At 44.2% G+C, this 17,874-nt stretch overlaps 1 protein-coding gene across 1 annotated transcript in view; it reads left to right on the top strand.

Moving 5' to 3' along the window:
- Window positions 1–10,370: 10,370 nt before the first annotated feature.
- GABRR1 (gamma-aminobutyric acid type A receptor subunit rho1) overlaps window positions 10,371–17,874 on the top strand; it is a 39,527-nt gene continuing 32,023 nt past the window's right edge. The window contains exon 1 of the mRNA XM_050789548.1: window positions 10,371–10,941. Within this exon, the coding sequence (XP_050645505.1) occupies window positions 10,820–10,941 (122 nt within the window). The 5' untranslated portion in view covers window positions 10,371–10,819. The remainder of the gene's footprint in view (window positions 10,942–17,874) is intronic.

Here is a 17,874-nt window from a genome sequence, read left to right as displayed (position 1 = left end):
TGACTCTCACATAACTATAAAATGAACAGACATTGAAGATTTTATTTAACTCATTATTTAGTTAAGGGACCAGTAAGATGTTACAACTGGTTCAAATAAGGACTTGATTTATAGAGATTTATACTCTCCACAGCACAAAAGGAATAATTTGCATAGTTATGGACAGGAAAGATATGCGTTACTATCAGTTTTCTACGTGTTAACATCTACTATTAGAGAATTGTAAAATAGCCTAAAGACAATCAAAGGCATACATCCCTATAGGATCAGACAATCCCTGGAGGTCCCGCTGGACAAGGCTCAGCATTCTATTGAAAGAACACCCAGTAATCTATTTTGCTCATTTCAAAGTTTGACAATTTTTCCTGACCATCTTCCCTCTCCTTGTTATCATATATAATTCTAAAGATTATTCTTGATCACAAAAAAAGGCTGGGCTCCTTAGGTTTGGCTAACTACTTCTACAGTGCATCAAGAGAGTTATGCATCATAGAGGCCTCCTTCGAAGTTTGCTTTGCAAAACCTAGAGTCATACGGTGTTGAATGATTCCAAATTAGCTTCTGCCTAGAAGTTATCATAAGGCATCTTAGAGTGGACTTTTAAAAGTGTCTATTCTTTCCTTTTTTGGGGACGGAGTTTCACTCTTTGTTGCCCACACTGGAGTGCAGTGGTGCGATCTCAGCTCTCTGCAACCTCCACTTCCCAGGTTCAAGCGATTCTCCTGTCTCAGCCTCCTGAGTAGCTGGGATTACAGGCATATGCCACCACATCTGGCTAATTTTTGTATTTTTAGTAGGGACAGGGTTTCATCATATTGGCCAGGCTGGTCTTGAACTCCTGACCTCAGGTGATCTTCCCACCCTGGCCTCCCAAAGAGCTAGGATTACAGGCATGAGCTACCATGCCCAGCCATGTCTATTATTTTCTATCCTGCTAAAATTAGGAGACCAAGCCCAAGAAACTCCACCAAATTTTACCTGCAGTACCTATAGATTTGAGTGAATCCCTTTCTTCTAGACATTTCAGAAAAATATCCCCAAGTACTTGCCTGGAAGTGACTTTCCTTACTAACTGTAAGACTGGACACTATAAACTGGACCTACCTCAGTTTTCCTGAGAGGACATTGTAGGCATTGGTTCCGTAAGTACAGCCAACCTTTATTCCTTAAAATGGCTTGTCACACTTCACTAAATTAACATTATTCTCAAATAGGGCATTCAAGGCAAGGCTTTCGTTGCGTAACTGATGCTTCTGTGTCCGGAATTGGTGGGTTCTTGGTCTCGCTGACTTCAAGAATGCAGCCGCGGACACTTGCGGTGAGAGTTACAGTTCTTAAAGATGGTGTGTCCGGAGTTTGTTCCTTCAGACATTCAGACGTGTCTGGAGCTTCTTCCTTCTGGTGGGTTTGTGGTCTCGCTGACAGGGGTGAAGCTGCAGACCTTCGCGGTGAGTGTTACAGCTCTTACAGGCAGCATGGACCCAAAGAGTGAGCAGCAGCAATATTTATTGCAAAGAGTAAAAGAATAAACCCTCCACCTGTGTGGAAGGGGACCCCACTGGGTTGCCACCTATAGCTGAGGCAGCCTGCTTTTATTCCCTTATCTGACCCCACCCACATCCTGCTGATTGGTCCATTTTACAGAGAGCTGATTGGTCTATTTTACAGAGAGCTGATTGGTCCATTTTACAGAGAGCTGATTGGTCCGTTTTGACAGAGGGCTGATTGGTATGCTTACAATCCTTGCGCTAGATGCAGAGTGCTAGATGGAGAAGTTCTCCAAGTCCCCACCAGGTTAGATAGATACAGAGTACCAATTGGTGTATTTACAAACCTTGAGCTAGACGCAGAGTACTGATTGGTGTATTTACAAATCTTGAGCTAGACACAGAGTACTGATTGGTATATTTACAAACCTTGAGCTAGACACAGAGTGCTGATTGGTGTATTTACAAACCCTGAGCTAGACACAGAGTGCTGATTGGTGTGTTTATGATCCCTTAGCTAGACATAAAAGTTCTCCAAGTCCCCACTAGACTCAGGAGCCCAGCTGGCTTCACCAAGTGGATCCTGCACCAGGGCTGCAGGCAGAGCTGCCCGCCAGTCCTGAGCCGCGCCTGCACTACTCAGCCCTCGGGCAGTTGATGGGACCGGGCGCCATGGAGCAGGGGGCAGCTCGGGCTGTGTGGGAGCCCACTGCAGGGGAGGGCTCAGACATGGCAGGCTGCAGGCTCCGAGCCTGCCCTACAGGGAGGCAGCTGAGGCCTGGTGAGAACTCTTCCCCTAAGAAGGTGCAGAGTCCTCCTTTCTCAGCAGTGAGGAGGTCTAGGCCTCCGTGGTTTTGGAGAGTCACTGCTGCTAAAGAGTCTATTTGGGATTTTAAGTAAGGATAGATTTTGTTATTTCTTGCAAACTGTCTGAGAAATCCTTTGAGAGTGTGTGGTAGTAAGATAATGAAGTAGATAAACCAGCTATTCCGGTTCCTGTAGCAGCAGCCATTCCTAACCCTATAAGTAGGGGTATTAGTTGTATGGCTCCGTGTTCAGGGACTTGAGCTTTGAGGGGTACTGATAAGGTCTGATTTCCTTGGGCAATATTAATATTGGGACTTAGAAAGACTAAGATGCAGGTGCCAGTCCAGTTACTGGGAAGGCAGATACAGGCCGATGTTCCACATAAGAAGAACATGCCTTGGCTGGGTAGACATTTAGAAATTTACCTCGGGGGCTTTTTTTTTTTTTTTTTTTTTTTTTTTTTTTGAGACAGAGTCTCGCTCTGTAGCCCGGGCTGGAGTGCAGTGGCCGGATCTCAGCTCACTGCAAGCTCCGCCTCCCAGGTTTACGCCATTCTCCTGCCTCAGCCTCCCGAGTAGCTGGGACTACAGGCGCCCGCCACCTCGCCCGGCTAGTTTTTTGTATTTTTTAGTAGAGACGGGGTTTCACGGTGTTCGCCAGGATGGTCTCGATCTCCTGACCTCGTGATCCACCCGTCTCGGCCTCCCAAAGTGCTGGGATTACAGTGCTTGAGCCACTGCGCCTGGCCACCTCGGGGGCTTTTAAAGGAATAGGGTACACTGTTTTTTCTTTACTACTTCCATCTCTCTCTCTTTCTCTTTGACTTCTCCTTTGTCTCTCTTTCTCTCTGACTCCCTCTTTGTCTCTTCCTCTCTTTCCTTCTTGCTGGTCTTTCCCTGCCTCTGCCAGCTGCTTATGCTGCTGTTCTCCCCTCTCCTTCCCATTTTGATGGCTTTGGCAGTGTAAGACTGCCACCTCCTTGGGTTTTTGCACTGTGTGCAATAACTCTGTAATTTCCTTGTGGTATTTAATGGGGCTTCCCCCAGAGGTTAGGAACTCCCTTTCTTTCCATATTGCAGCATGGGCATGTAGCATTAGATAAGCATACTTGCTATCTGTATACACATTTATTCTTTTTCCCTTTCCCAGTTCTAAGGCTCGGGTAAGTGCCACTAGTTCTGCTAACTTCGCACTGGTCCCTGGGGGAAGAGGCTTACTTTCAAGTACAGTTATATCACTAACTATGGCATAACATGCCCTTCATATCCCATTCTTCACAAATGAACTTCCATCGGTATATAGGTTAAGGTCAGGATTAGCTAAGGGGACTTCTAAGAGATCATCGCGGGTGGCACAAGTCTGGACTATAATTTGGTGGCAGTCATGCTCGATTGGTTCCCCATCCTCTGGGAGAAAAGTGGCAGGGTTGAGGGCCACGCACATATGTATTTGAAGCACTGGTCCCTCAAGCAGTTTCACCTGGTATCTAAGCACTTGGTTGTCTGATAGCCATAAACTTCCTTTGGCACCTAGTGTGCCATTTACATCATGAGTAGTCCAGACAGTGAGATCCTTTCCTTGTATTATCTTGATAGCCTCTGACACTAAGACAGCCACTGCCACAACTACCCGTAAACAGTGAGGCCAGCCTTTTGCTGCTACATCAATTTCCTTACTTAGGTATGCCACTGGTTGTGGGGTTGTCCCACGAGTCTAAGTAAGGACTCCAAGAGCTATACCTGCTCTCTCTCTGACATACAGAGAAAAGTTTTGTCCTGTGGGAAGGCTTAAAGCTGGAGCTTGTACTAGGGCTTGCTTTAAAGTTTTGAAGGCTGTTTCTGCCTCTGGTTCCCATTCTACTAGATGAGTATTTGCCTTCTGTGTTTCCTTGATTAGAGTATAGAGGGGCCTGGCTATATTGCTGTATCCGGGGATCCATAGTCGGCAAAAGCCGGTAATTCCAAGGAACCCTCACAACTGTTTTAATGTCTTAGGGCAAAGATAAGTCAGTATAGGCTGTATTCGTTCTTTGCTGAGGGCCCTGGTCCCCCTGGCTAAGATTAGGCCTAGATATTTGACCTGCTGTAGGCAAAGCTGGGCCTTCAACCTAGACACGTTGTATCCTTGATTAGCTAGAAAGTTCAAGAAATCTAGAGTAGCCTGCTGGCATGAGGCTTCCGAACTGGTAGCCAAAAGTAAATCATCCACATACTGAAGGACCAGAGTGCCTGGAATTGAGAAGTGGCCTAGATCTTGGGCCGGTGAATGACCAAACAGATGAGGACTATCCCTAAACCCTTGGGGCAAGACCATACATGTAAGTTGGGACGTGTGGTCTGTGGGATCCTCAAAGGCAAAAAGAAACTGAGAGTCAGAGGGCAGGGGAATACAGAAAAAGACATCCTTGAGGTCCAGAACAGTGAACCATTCTGCTTCCTCTGGTATTTGAGAGAGCAAGGTATAGGTGTTGGGTACAACTGGATATAGAGGAATTACTGCCTCATCGATGAGTCTAAGATCTTGCACTAGTCCACTGACTGTTCAGTTTTTGTACTCCTAGAATTGGGGTGTTGCAGGGACTGCTGCATTTCCTTACTAAACTTTGAGCTTTTAAATGTTTAACAATATCCTGTAATCCTTTATGAGCTTCAGGCCTTAAGGGATGTTGCCTTTGATAAGGAAAAGTGGTGGGTTCTTTTAAACTGATTTGGACTGGGTGGGCACTTTTTGCCCTTCCAAATTATCCTTCCAATGCCTAGACTTCAGGGTTGATTCCCTCCTCAAGTAGGGGACAACAAATGGGTAACTTGTTCCCCATATTCATGTAGATAATAGCTCCAGCCTTGGCTAATATATCCCTCCCCAATAAGGGTGTGGGACTCTCAGGCATAACAAGGGCATGTGAAAAGAGCAAAGTCTCCCAATTACAACTGAGGAGGTGGGAGAAATACCTGGTTACAGGCTGTCCCAGGATTCCTCGGATGGTAACGGACCTTGAGGACAGTCGTCCAGGACAGGAGATTAACATTAAGAAGGCTGCACCAGTGTCCAGGAGAAAGTCAATTTCCTTGCCCTCAATGGTTAAGCATACCCGGGGCTCAGTGAGGGTGATGACACGAGCTGGCGCTTGCCCCGGGCACCCTCAGTCCTGTTGTTGGATCATCTGGTTGGGGGTTTCTGACCCAGAGAACCTTTGTCGTCTGGGGCAGTGCACCTTCCAGTGATTGCCTCAGCATAGTGGACATGGATGAGGGGCAGTTTGTTTCTCATTGGATAGTCTTTTTTAAAGTGTCCTAGTAAACCACACTGATAACAAAGCTTACTGGGTGATTGGCCTGCTCCATTTTCTATCCTCTCTGAACCACCAAGGTTTGTTTGTCTGAGGGCCATGACTAAGGCTGTGGCCTTTCTCTGATCTCGCTTTTCCTTTTGGGCCTGTTTCTCTTGGTCCCTATTATAGAACACCGAGGTTGCCAGGTTTAATAATGCCCCCAAATTTTGTTCAGGGCCCAGCGCTTGCTTTTGGAGCTTTCTCCTGATATCTGCGGCTGACTGGGTAATAAAACTTATCTTTTAGAATCAATTGACCCTCAAGTGATTCAGGTGACAGGGGAGTATATTTTCTTAAGGCCTCCCGTAGCCGCTTGAGGAAGGCAGAAGGATTTTCTTCCTTTCCCTGGGTTATGGTGGACATCACTGAATAATTCATGGGCTTCTTCCTAATTCTCCTTAGTCCTTCTAGAACACAGGTCAACAGATGTTTATGACTCCAGTCTCCATGATCTGAGTCGAGGTCCCAGTGGGGATCTATACTAGGGATGGCTTGCTGACCGGTAGGGAATTTATCCTTCTTCGGCTGTCATTCTATCATTTACTTGACTGAGATACCAGGTATCTCCAAACTCTCGGGCTGCAGCCAAAGCTGCATTCTTTTCATTAAAGGCCAGGGTTTGATCTAACAGTAGCATGACATCTCTCCAAGTGAGGTTCAAGGTTTGCCCTAGACCCTGTAGGACATCTACACACCTATCAGGATCATCTGAAAACTTCCCCAGGTCCGCCTTGATCTGCTTTAAATCAGAGAGGGAGAAGGCGACATGTAGCCAGGTTGGGCCAAATTCCCCTCCCCCTACAGTTTGAAGGGGACATAACCAATAGCCTGGGGGTTTTTGTGGTCCTTTGGAGATTTCTTTGCTTATTTCCTTCTGGTCAGGGGAGAGTAGAAGAGAATTATCACTAACAGGAAGGGGAGTTATAGAGAGGCTAGGATATGGGGGTAAGCTGAGAGGTCCTCCTGTGGGATGTAAATTGTAAGCTTTGCATAGTTGTGTATTCTCCCTCAATGAAAAGAAAGCTTGGACATAAGGTATTTCACTCCATTCGCCTTCCCACTTACAAAAAAGGTCAAGCCTCAGGATAGTATTATAATTTGTACTTCCCTCAGGTGGCCATTTTTCCCCATCAGAGAGAGAATATTGCAGCCAAGCCATAGGGCAGAAAAAATGAGCCACCTCTTTTTCAGGGTTTGTGGGTCAAATTGGTCCCAATGGCTTAGGATGCATTTCAAGGGTGAGCCTGTTGATGCCTGAGTGTTTGCCATCTGAAAGACAAAACCGCCTGTGATTTCAGTTTGTTTTGTTTCTCCCCGTTCCCAAGAATCTGCAATGGTCCCAGGACCCTGCTGATCAGAATAGTTGCGCTCACTGATGCAGCAGCAGAAACAACCCCTGCTCAAGAACCTGCAGTGGTCCCTGGACTCTGCTGATCAGAATAGTTGCACTCACCGACACAGCAGCAGAAACACTAGTTTTTTCCCCCAGACTACATGGAGGACCAAGGAAGGTCAGATTTAGTGGCCTTTACCAATGCATTCTCGAAACCCTGTACCCTTGCCTGTCCACCCAGACCACATGGAGAACCGGATTGAGAAAAATCGAATTTAGTGGCCCTTACTGATGCATTCTTGAAAAGCTGTTAGAGTCCTAAGCATTCTCCTGTTAGCATTAGGACTTTACCCCTGTCCTATAAAGATGTTATACCCCAAAATTGAAGTGGAGGGCCATACTCTGAGGGAGAGAAGGGATCTCCAGGGTTGGAATAGTGACACCTTTTGTCCTCACTTACATGAACAGGAAGGATACAATTGCTGAGGCTCCCCATATCCTAGCTTTCAGGAATAGCTTTTGTTAGGCCTGGTAGTCTGAGCAGGGATCCTGAAATTCCAGGTAGTCCCTGCTATGACAGGGCTTTGGGCAAAAACTGTCTTTCTGATTGGTGAGTCTGGGTGCCTAAAGAAGGTAACAGAGTCTTGGAGTTCATATTAGAAGTCATTCTTACAGGAGAAACTAGAAAACCACCAGAGACAGGGAGCGATTTTTAGAAGCTGGACTAACCTCAGAGAAGACAGGCAAGAGGAAGTTTGTCTGGCAGGCATTAGGACCCAGGGGCAAGGGTCAGAGTAGATAGAATAGATGGGCGAGTCTCACTTGGGTGACATGCCTTTGAGAGTTCTGCTCATGGCCGCAGGGTCAACCAACTTGTCAGGACCCTGGAGCTGCATGACTTTCCTCTCAGTCGACCCTCGGCTCAGCCCAGAAGTACAGCAAAAGCGGAATCTGGTTCTGGGCAAACCAACGCTCCCAACTCCAAAGGGTTGGGGGTTGTTAGAGAGCCCTTTCCCAAAAAGCCTGACACCCTTGTCTTAAATCCGGTGGCCGCGCTAGTCGCTTTTAACTGGCCAACAAGTACCCGGTATTTAGCCCACAAATTCTAAGGAAAAATAGGCCAGAATAGCAAGCGAAAGGGGTCCGTTGGTGCTCACCACTCGGTGATAGTCAATGTTCCACTGCTTGGTGATAGGTGAAAGTCTCACCACAATAGGCGAAAGTGTCAGCACTTGGGGATAGGCAATAGTCCCTTTGTGGTCGCCAAAATGTATCTGGAATGGGTGGGTTCTTGGTCTCGCTGACTTCAAGAATGAAGCCATGGACCCTCACGGTGAGTGTTACAGTTCTTAAAGATGGTGTGTCCGGAGTTTGTTCCTTCAGACATTTAGCTGTGTCTGGAGCTTCTTCCTTCTGGTTGGTTTGTGGTCTCGCTGACAGGAGAGAAGCTGCAGACCTTCACGGTGAGTGTTAACAGCTCTTAAAGGCAGCGTGGACCCAAAGAGTGAGCAGCAGCAAGATTTATTGCAAAGAGTTAAAGAACATACCTTCCACCAGCGTGGAAGGGGACCCCAGCTGGTTGCCACTTATAGCTGGGGCAACCTGCTTTTATTCCCTTATCTGACCCTACCCACATCCTGCTGATTGGTCCATTTTACAGAGAGCTGATTGGTCCATTTTACAGAGAGCTGATTGGTCCATTTTGACAGAGTGCTGATTGGTGCGTTTACAATCCTTGAGCTAGACGCAGAGCGCTAGATGGAGAAGTTCTCCAAGTCCCCACCAGGTTAGCTAGATACGGAGTACCAATTGGTGTATTTACAAACCTTGAGCTAGACACAGAGTACAGATTGGTGTATTTACAAACCCTGAGCTAGGCACAGAGTGCTGATTGGTGTGTTTACGATCCCTTAGCTAGACATAAAAGTTCTCCAAGTCCCCACTAGACTCAGGAGCCCAGCTGGCTTCACCTAGTGAATCTCACAGGGGGCTGCAGGCAGGGCTGCCCGCCAGTCCCGAGCCCTGCCTGCACTCCTCAGCCCATGGGCGGTCGATGGGACTGGGCGCCATGGAGCAGGGGGCAGCGCCCATCTGGGAGCCTTGGGCCGTGCAGAAGTCCACCACAGGGAGGGGGGTACTTGGACATGGGGGGCTGCAGGTCCCCAGCCCTGCCCTGCAGGGAGGCAGCTGAGGCCTGGCGAGAACTCTAGTGCAGTAGTAGCCCACCGGCACCCTCTGCAGCTGCTGGCCTGGGTGCTAAGTCCCTTATTGCCCTGGGCCAGCGGCGCCAGCCAAGCCCGCAACTGTGCCCTCTGGAACTCACGCTCGCCCGCCAGCGTCTGGCACAGCCCGGGTTCCTGCCCACGCCTCTCCCTCCACACCTCCCCGCAAGCAGAGGGAGGTGACTCCAGCCTCAGCCAGCCCAGAGAGGGGCTCCCACAGTGCTGTGGCAGGCTGAAGGGCTCCTCAAGCGCCCCCAGAGTGGATGCTGAGGCCGAGGAGGCATCGAGAGCAAGGGCTGCTAGTACATTGTCACCTCTCGCTTCCAGTTGTATTTTGGCAAAAGAGAGGACAGATTCTTACTAAACCTATGCAAACAACTATATTGCCAAGAAATGTTAAGAGACTGGGTAAGTTTCTGAATTCAAACAAGGAGAATCGTGTCAGTGAGAATCATATATCATTCAAGAATACTTCATTTTGGTTTATAAAAGCAGAATTTAAAAACTTATTGTGAATTACAGATAGCATAAGAAGAGAAAGACAAAGCTTCTTACGATCTGGAAACAGAACCTTAAAACAACTACATTTCAAATAACCCCAACAAAATTTCTCTCATCAATTCGTTCAGTCCTGTGTAATTAATTCTCATTCTGTTGTATCTTGGGTTAGCAGTTGTGTGAAACTGCTTTTCAGCTATAGAGTTCTGGGAATCCTGACTCAGTTTACCGGTACAGTCTGAAAGTTATCAAAACCATATCAGCTCAGCTTTGAAGAGATAACAGTTTGGAGTACCTAGAACAGTCTCTTTCACGAGGCTCTGAGACTGTCTTTTGATGAAGACACAAACTCTGGCCTGTAGATTATAGCAGAGTCTTGAAGTAAGCATCAAAGCAAAAGAAAAACTATCTATAAATAACACAGACTTGAGGCTAAAATTAATTTATTACTGGTATTTTTGAAATGTGGAAAGTGCAGTGAGGTTCATGATAAGAATAATGCAACTGACAAGGAAATTTACTTATTTCTGTGCCAAACAAAGACAAAAAAGCCTCTTCCCCAGTTGCCCTCTCAATCTCAGCCATATAGACAGCCCACGCAGGTACCAGGCCCTGGGGTTTCAGGGATTCAGCCACAGGAAGTGGGGGCAGGGAGCTGTTCAAATCCAGCCCTCAGCTAAAGCAAATAATAATGGCTGTAAGCTTAAAATAGATCCAGGGAGGAGCTCATTAATGTGAACATAGAAAGCAGTTCTGCACCTCTGGCCTTATTCCTTTTGGAAACTGCTTTGGTCCATTTTTACTTTCCTTTTATTCAATGCACCAGAAAGTAAGACTTTCACCAACATTTTTACCACATTTGATGATGAACTAATTTAGACTGGCCAAAATAATTGTTCCACTGGGACACAGGAATTCAACCTCAGTTCAGAAAATCCCTGACATCTGACGTAGGAGGATTTATAGGTTTAGTGGAAATTGCTTTCTCCTGCTCTCCAGATTGCATCCTGTGGGTTGATTTTTTTTGCATGAGTAAACATCCTTCTAATAATGAACAGACCAATAATGTCTTAAAGAGAGAAAAAGAACAACATTTTCCTTTTTGCTGTTTCTGGAGAGAGCTGTTTGAATTTGGAAACCCATGTTGACTGTCCCAAATATGAAATTTGGCATCTTTCTTTTGTGGTGGGGATGGGTTTTGGCCACTGAAAGCAGAGTGCACTGGCCTGGAAGAGAAGTCCACGAGATGTCTAAGAAAGGCAGGTGAGTGGACATTTACGGATAGAGGATTTAGGAAAAGAGGGTGCGCAAAGTGAGCTTACAGTATTGTTCTAGAAACTGAGCATCATTTCCAGCATATGGTGTTTTGTGTAGATGCCTTTTTCTTCCCTTTCCCTTTGTTCTCCTGCTGCCCTGCTTTTAGAAGGTTAGAATTACGTTTTCTTTTTAAATGATGCTAGATTAGATTATTTTATCAGTGCATATTTTAAAATTCCTTATGAATTGTCCTAGGTGAAAGGTAGGTTCTGGAAAATAGAATATATGCACATTAAAAAAAAATCAAGGGCAATTATTTGCTGTCTGTGTCCTAGGGTTAGAACAAATCTGTGAATTTTCAAATTACCAATGGGACCTATATTTCATGAGAATGATTCTGCTGTAATTATTTCTGTTAGATTTGTGAATCACTTTTTAATATTTTAAAAGAAAGCAGCTTTCTCCAAGCTGTATGACTAGAAGGATCATTATTAGATGGTCCACTACCTGTAAACTGGGAGGGCCATGGACGGAGGTGCCTGCAGGCAAGTGCTTGCCTGTGGTCAACACCAAAGGTGCATGCTGCCCTGTCTGCCAGCACTTGCAGAGGGAGCTTAGACAGGAAACCAGGTTCCCCACCAGCCCCTTAGCACTCAGCCTTGCCTGGGCCATTCTGGTGGCAGCACTGGCAATGTCTAATCTGGGATGCACACCTGCTTGCCCCGCATCAGTCAATAATACAGGAGACTTGGAGACAACCTAATCCAGTGCTGTCTTTGTAGTGATGAGGAAATGGAGACAGTAGGGCATTGTTGATTCTTGGTCTTTTATTAGCCTTAACTTCAAATTGAACTTCACCTTTCTTTGAGTGTAAATATAAATAGAGTCTGAGAGATCAGTGAATATGAAAAGAAATCTAGCTTTTGGGAGTTTGGGGTTAGGAGGAGGGCTGTGTGTCTAGCGCCTCAGTGTCCTCCCTCTGGGGCTGGAGGGAGCCCTCCTCACATGGGCTCCCAGACAGCCAGCTGTAGCTCACAGCATTGTTTCAAGCTGTTCTTAACAACATTGCAAAACTAGGAGCTGAAATATCCAGTGGTCATGGTGAGCCCTGGGATACTAAGGGAGGCCACTGTGCCCTATTACCATCAGAGTCAGAAGGTGCTTGGGCAAACACTGGAACTTGTGGAGTGGTACAGCCATAGAGATTATTTGATCCAAATGTGCTTATAGGGATTAAAAGCCACAACAACAACAAACTCTGTTGGTCTTCATCAAAAACTTTTCCCAAGTCAGAGTTAGAGTGGCAACCTATTCACAAATATCGGTGATTAAGAAGTCTAAGAGAGTGAAATAGACTTTCTTTTAAATAATTTATTTTAAACATTTATATTTTAATTGACAAATTATGATTGTATATATTAATGTGGTACATACAAAATGATGTAAGGATATATACATGCAATGTGGAATGATTAAGTTTAATTAATGTATCCATTACCACAAATACTTACTATTTTTTTGTGGTGAGAACATTTGAAATTTACTCAGCACTTCTGCAATATACAATACACTATTTTTAACTATGGTCACCCTGCGGTGCAATATGTCTCAAAAAACTATTCCTCCTGCCTAACTGAAACTACCTCTTGGCCAACATCTCATACCCTCAATCTCCCAGCCTCTGGTAACCATCATTCTGCTCTCTGTTAATATGATTTCTATTGTTGTAGATTTCACATACAAATGAGATTATACGGTATTTGTCTTTGATGCTTGGCTTATTTCATTAAGCCTAATGTCCTCCAGGTTTATCCATGCTGTTGCAAATGACAGAATTTCTTTTTCTAAGGTTGAATAGTATTGCATTGTATACCACATTCTCTTTATCCATTCATCCATTGATGGACACTTAGGTTGTTTCTATAACTTGGCTATTGTGAATAATGTTGCAATGAAAATGAGAGTGCAGATATCTCTTCAACAAACTGATTTTAAGTCCTTTGGATATGTACCTGGACATGGGATTGCTGGATCATATGGTAATTCTGTTTTTAGTTTTTAGAGGAACCTCCGTCTAGTTTTCCATAAAGGCTGTGCTAATTTACATTTCCACCAACGGTGTTACAAGGGTTTTCTTTTCTCCACATCTTCGCCAATTCTCGTTATTGTTCATATTTTTAAGTTTGTTTTGTTTTTTGTTTGTTTTAGAGACAGGGTCTTGCCCTGTTACCTAGGCTGGATTATAATGGTTTCATTAATTTATGAATACCTGGCTAATTTAAAAAATTTTTTTCTATAGACAGGTTCTCACTATGTTGCCCAGGCTGGTCTCAAGCTCCTGGCTTCAAGTGATTCTCCCACCTTGGCCTCCAAAAGTGCCAGGATTACAGGCATGAGCCACCATGCCTGGCCATCTTTTTGATAATAGCTATTCTGACTGGTGTGCGATGATATCTTATTGTGGTTCAGATTTGCATTTCCCTAATGACTAATGATGTTGAGCATTTTTTCATATATCTGTTGGCCACTTGTATGCCTTGTTTTGAAAAATGTCTATTCTGGCCGGGCGCGGTGGCTCAAGCCTGTAATCCCAGCACTTGGGAGGCCGAGGCGGGTGGATCACGAGGTCAGGAGATCGAGACTATCCTGGCTAACATGGTGAAACCCCGTCTCTACTAAAAATACAAAAAACTAGCTGGGCGCGGTGGCGGGCGCCTGTAGTCTCAGCTACTTGGGAGGCTGAGGTGGGAGAATGGCGTGAACCCGGGAGGCGGAGCTTGCAGTGAGCCGAGATCACGCCACTGCACTCCAGCCTGGGAGACACAGCGAGACTCCGTCTCAAAAAAAAAAAAAAAAAAAAAAAAAAAAAAAAAGAAAAATGTCTATTCAAGTCCTTTGCCCATTTTTAATCAGGTTACTCGTTTTCTTGCTACTGAGTTGTTTTTCTTCTATATTTTAGATATGAACCCCTTATCAGATGTGTATGCCCTACAAATATTTTCTTCCAATCTACAGATTGTCTCTTCACCGCATTAGTTATTTATTCTGCTGTGCAGAAACTTTTTAGTTTGATGTAATCTCATTTGTCTATTGGCTTTTGTTGCCCAAGCTTTTGGAGTCAAATGCAAAAAAGTCACTCCCTAGACCAATATTGTGTAACTTTTCTCCTATGTTTTCCTCTATCAGTTTTACAGTTTCAGGTCTTACACTTAAGTCTTTAATCCATTTTGAGTTGATTCTTGTATATGGTGTGAGATAGAAGGTCCGATTTCATTCTTCTGCGTGCGGTTATCCAGTTTTCTCAACATATTTATTGGAGAGACTTTTTTTTTCCATTGTGTGTTTTTAGGACCTTTGTTGAAAATCAATTGATTGTAAATGTATGGGTTTATTATTAGGCTCTCTCTTCTGTTTCACTGGTTAATGTGTTCGTCTATATTCCAGTTCCATGATGTTTTAATTACTATAGCTTTGTAATAGAGCTTGAAATCAGGTAGTGTGATGCCTCTAGCTTTGTTTTTTTTGCTCAAGATCATTTTGGCTATTTGGGATCTTTTGTGGTACCATATGAATTTCAGGGTTTTTTTTATGTTTATGAAAAATGACTTGGAGTTTTGACAGGGATTGCATTGAATCTGCAGATCACTTTGGGAGTATGGACATTTTAACAATATCAATTCTTTCAACCCATGAACATACTTTTCCATTTATTTGTGTCTCCTTTAATTTCTTTCACTGGTGTTTTACAGTTTTCATTGTACAAATTTTTCACTTCCTCAGTTAAGTTTATTAGTCTTTTTTTTGTAACCACTGTATATTGGATTTTTTAAATTTCTTTTTTTAGATAGTTTGTTGCTAGTGTATAGAAACACTTCTGATTTTTGCATGTTGAATTGAATCTGCAACTTTCTTGTATTTGTTCATTAGTTCTGACAGTTTTCTTGGTGAAGTCTTTAGGGTTTTCTATGTATAAGATCATGTCATCAGCAGACAGCAACAATTTCACTTCTTTCTTTCCTATTTCTATGCCTTTTCTTTCTTTCTCTTGTCTAACTGCTTTGGCAAGGACTTCTGGTACTATGGTTGAATAGAAGTGGTGAGAGTGAGTCTTGTTACTGATCTTAGAGAGTGAAATAAAATTTCTTTGTAATTTTACTTTTAAAAACTTTCATTTCTTTAGTTATGAAAGACACATATAACTATTATTTAAATTTACCAAAAAAAGGAGAAAAAAAAATTTAAAACATCCAAGAATTGCCCGTAATCTCCAAACCCAGAAGTAACCTTGTTAACATTTTTGTGTATTTTTTTCTTGTCTTTTTTGGTAAGCATATACTGAATACTAAGTAGTTTGGAATTATGCTATACGTATAGTTTTATAACCTTATTGTATTTAATATAATATTGTCTGCATGTTTACTTATTTTAAAAGTCAATAGAATTATCATTTGATTGGCTGCATAATAATGCAAATATGTAAATTAATACACAGTGTGCTACCATTTAAGTGTTTGTCTCTATTTACAGACATTTGGTTGCTTCCTCTTTGTTATTACAAATAATCTGTTTGTACGTCTTTGTATATAAGAAGAGTTGTTCACATACATAATTATTTAATTAGGATAGACTCCTTGAAGTGGTATGGATCAAATGGAACAAAAACATTGAAAGCTCCAGATACATGTGGGCAAATTTCTTTCCAGAATATTAGGTGGACCCAACTTATACCCCACCAGTCAGGTTAAACTTCATTTTTATGTAGCCTAAACTTTTAAAGGGCTTACTGAATTTCATCCAGACTCTAAATCCATAAGCTGCTGGTAATTTGTATCCAGGCTTCTTCACATGGTCATGCTAATAAAATAGCTTAGGTAAACATGGGCACACCAGAAGGTGAGTCTAGTGAGGTGCCTAGGGTGCAAAACTGAAGGAGGTGCTTATATGCCCCAGAGAGTGACTGGCTCTTAACATTTTACTCCCTATGCGCCTTACCTACCTCACTATAGTCTCCACCCCAGCAAATAATTCATGTTTTCCCAGAATCTCCATGGGAGGCACATCCAGATAGGACCCATCTTCACCAATCATGCAGAATCAAGATCAGAATGCCAGGGCACTGGGCGATCTTTCTAGAATAAATCAAAACTTACTGTCTCAGGCCGGGCATGGTGGCTCATGCCTGTAATCCCAGCACTTTGGAAGACTGAGACATGAGGATAACTTGAGCCCAGAAGTTCAAGACCAGCCTGGGGAACAAAGTGAGACCCAGTTTCTATAAAAAGTACAAAAAAAGTAGCTGGGCATGGTGAGATGTGCCTGTAGTCCCAGCTACTCAAGAAGCTGAAGTGGGAGAATGGCTTGAGACTGGGATGTCAAGGCTGCAGTGAGCCGTGATCATGCTACTGCACTCCAGCCTGGGCCCATCTGACTCTGTCTCAGAAACAAAACAAAACAAAACCCAAAACTTACTGTCTGTCCTCTCCTCTCTTCCCTGGAAGAATGGAAACATAAGCTGCCTACACTACAGGCCCCTGGACAATGCCAGCTCAGGCTGTGGGAGGGCAAACTGATCCTACCAGAAGCTGGAAGTACATTATCATGCATTCTTTGTCGTGCTAAAGAATTCACATTTATTCTGAAGGTAAAGAGGAGCTGAGTGGTCTCAGCAGATTTCCATTTCGGAGAGACGATGCTTCCTTGCTCAGCAGCATGATGGAACACCAGGAAGGGGGCTAGAGGGGAAACAGAGAAAGTAATCCAGAGTCTATGACCAGAGTCTGAGGCCAGGTAAGAGCTGGTGCAAAGCTCATTCATAGTGCAATGAACAGGATGGGGATGGGGGAGGAATGAATATGAGAGATTTCAAGGAGCTAGAATGGTCAGAATCTGATTGGCTTCAGGGTAAGAGAGAAGTTTAGGGTGAATGTTCAGCAGGTATTTGGATTGTATGACTGAGTAGATGGTGGTGCTAGGAAGGAGAGCAGGCGGAGGAGTAGGTTTGGGGATGAAGGTGGTGAGTTTGGTATGAACATATGGACCTAGATGTGCTTGCAAGATACCAAGAGAAAGCTGTCCAGTCAGCAGGAAGGGATATAAGTCTGCAGCTCAAGAAGGAAACTGGGCTTGGAGAATTAGATTTAAAGGGAGTCCCCATAGGTGGCAATGGATGAGGTGTCCAGAGATAGCATGTGGCATGAAATAAGGACCGGATCAAGGACAGACCTTGGGGAAGAGCAGCATTTGAGGAGAAGACAAAGGAAGGGGACTCAATGACGGAAACTGGAAATGAGTGACCAGAGAAATGGGTATAGAACTGGAACACAGAGGTGTTGCAGATGTTAAGAGGCACATTTTTTCCACAGTTATCAAGTGCTTATTACAGGGCAGGCACTACATTGGGCAGTGAGCTCTTCACCAATCACTCAATGAGATGCAGACTGTGCCATCAGAGGCTTTCTGACTAGGAAGGGGTTCTGGCGAGGTGTCAAGGGTTTTAAGAAGGAGGGAGTGGTCAGATCACTGCAAGGTCAAAATCAACTAGTTAGAGGACTGAGAAGTGAGCCCTAGATATGGTAGCTACATGTCATTAATGGTCATCCCACAAAGAGACAGATGTCAGTGGGTTGAGGAGAGGAGAAGAGAAAATGGAGTGAATATAGACAGTATTTACAAGAAACTTGGTGTGAACTGAAAGACTGAGACGGGATGAAGGTGAAAGAGGAAGACAGGAGAGCTTTAGGGTAGGAGGGACTTTGGAGGTTTCAAAGGATGAAGACAGGCCAGGGGTGGCAACAATGTGGCATGAGGTGTTGCTGTCAAATCCCTGTCATGCGTGACAAAGAGAAAGCTGTGGGATTAGCGACTGATTGCCCTAAACGCCTTAAAATTTGATTTTCTCTGAAGCTAGTAGCATTCTCTTAGTCTCGTCCCTCTGCTCCC

The sequence above is a fragment of the Macaca thibetana genome, chromosome 4, assembly GCF_024542745.1.
Source record: "Macaca thibetana thibetana isolate TM-01 chromosome 4, ASM2454274v1, whole genome shotgun sequence".
NCBI classification, from domain to species: Eukaryota; Metazoa; Chordata; class Mammalia; order Primates; family Cercopithecidae; genus Macaca; species Macaca thibetana.
The sequence above is the reverse complement of the archived record's forward strand: the minus strand, read 5'-3'. Positions and strand labels throughout refer to the sequence as shown.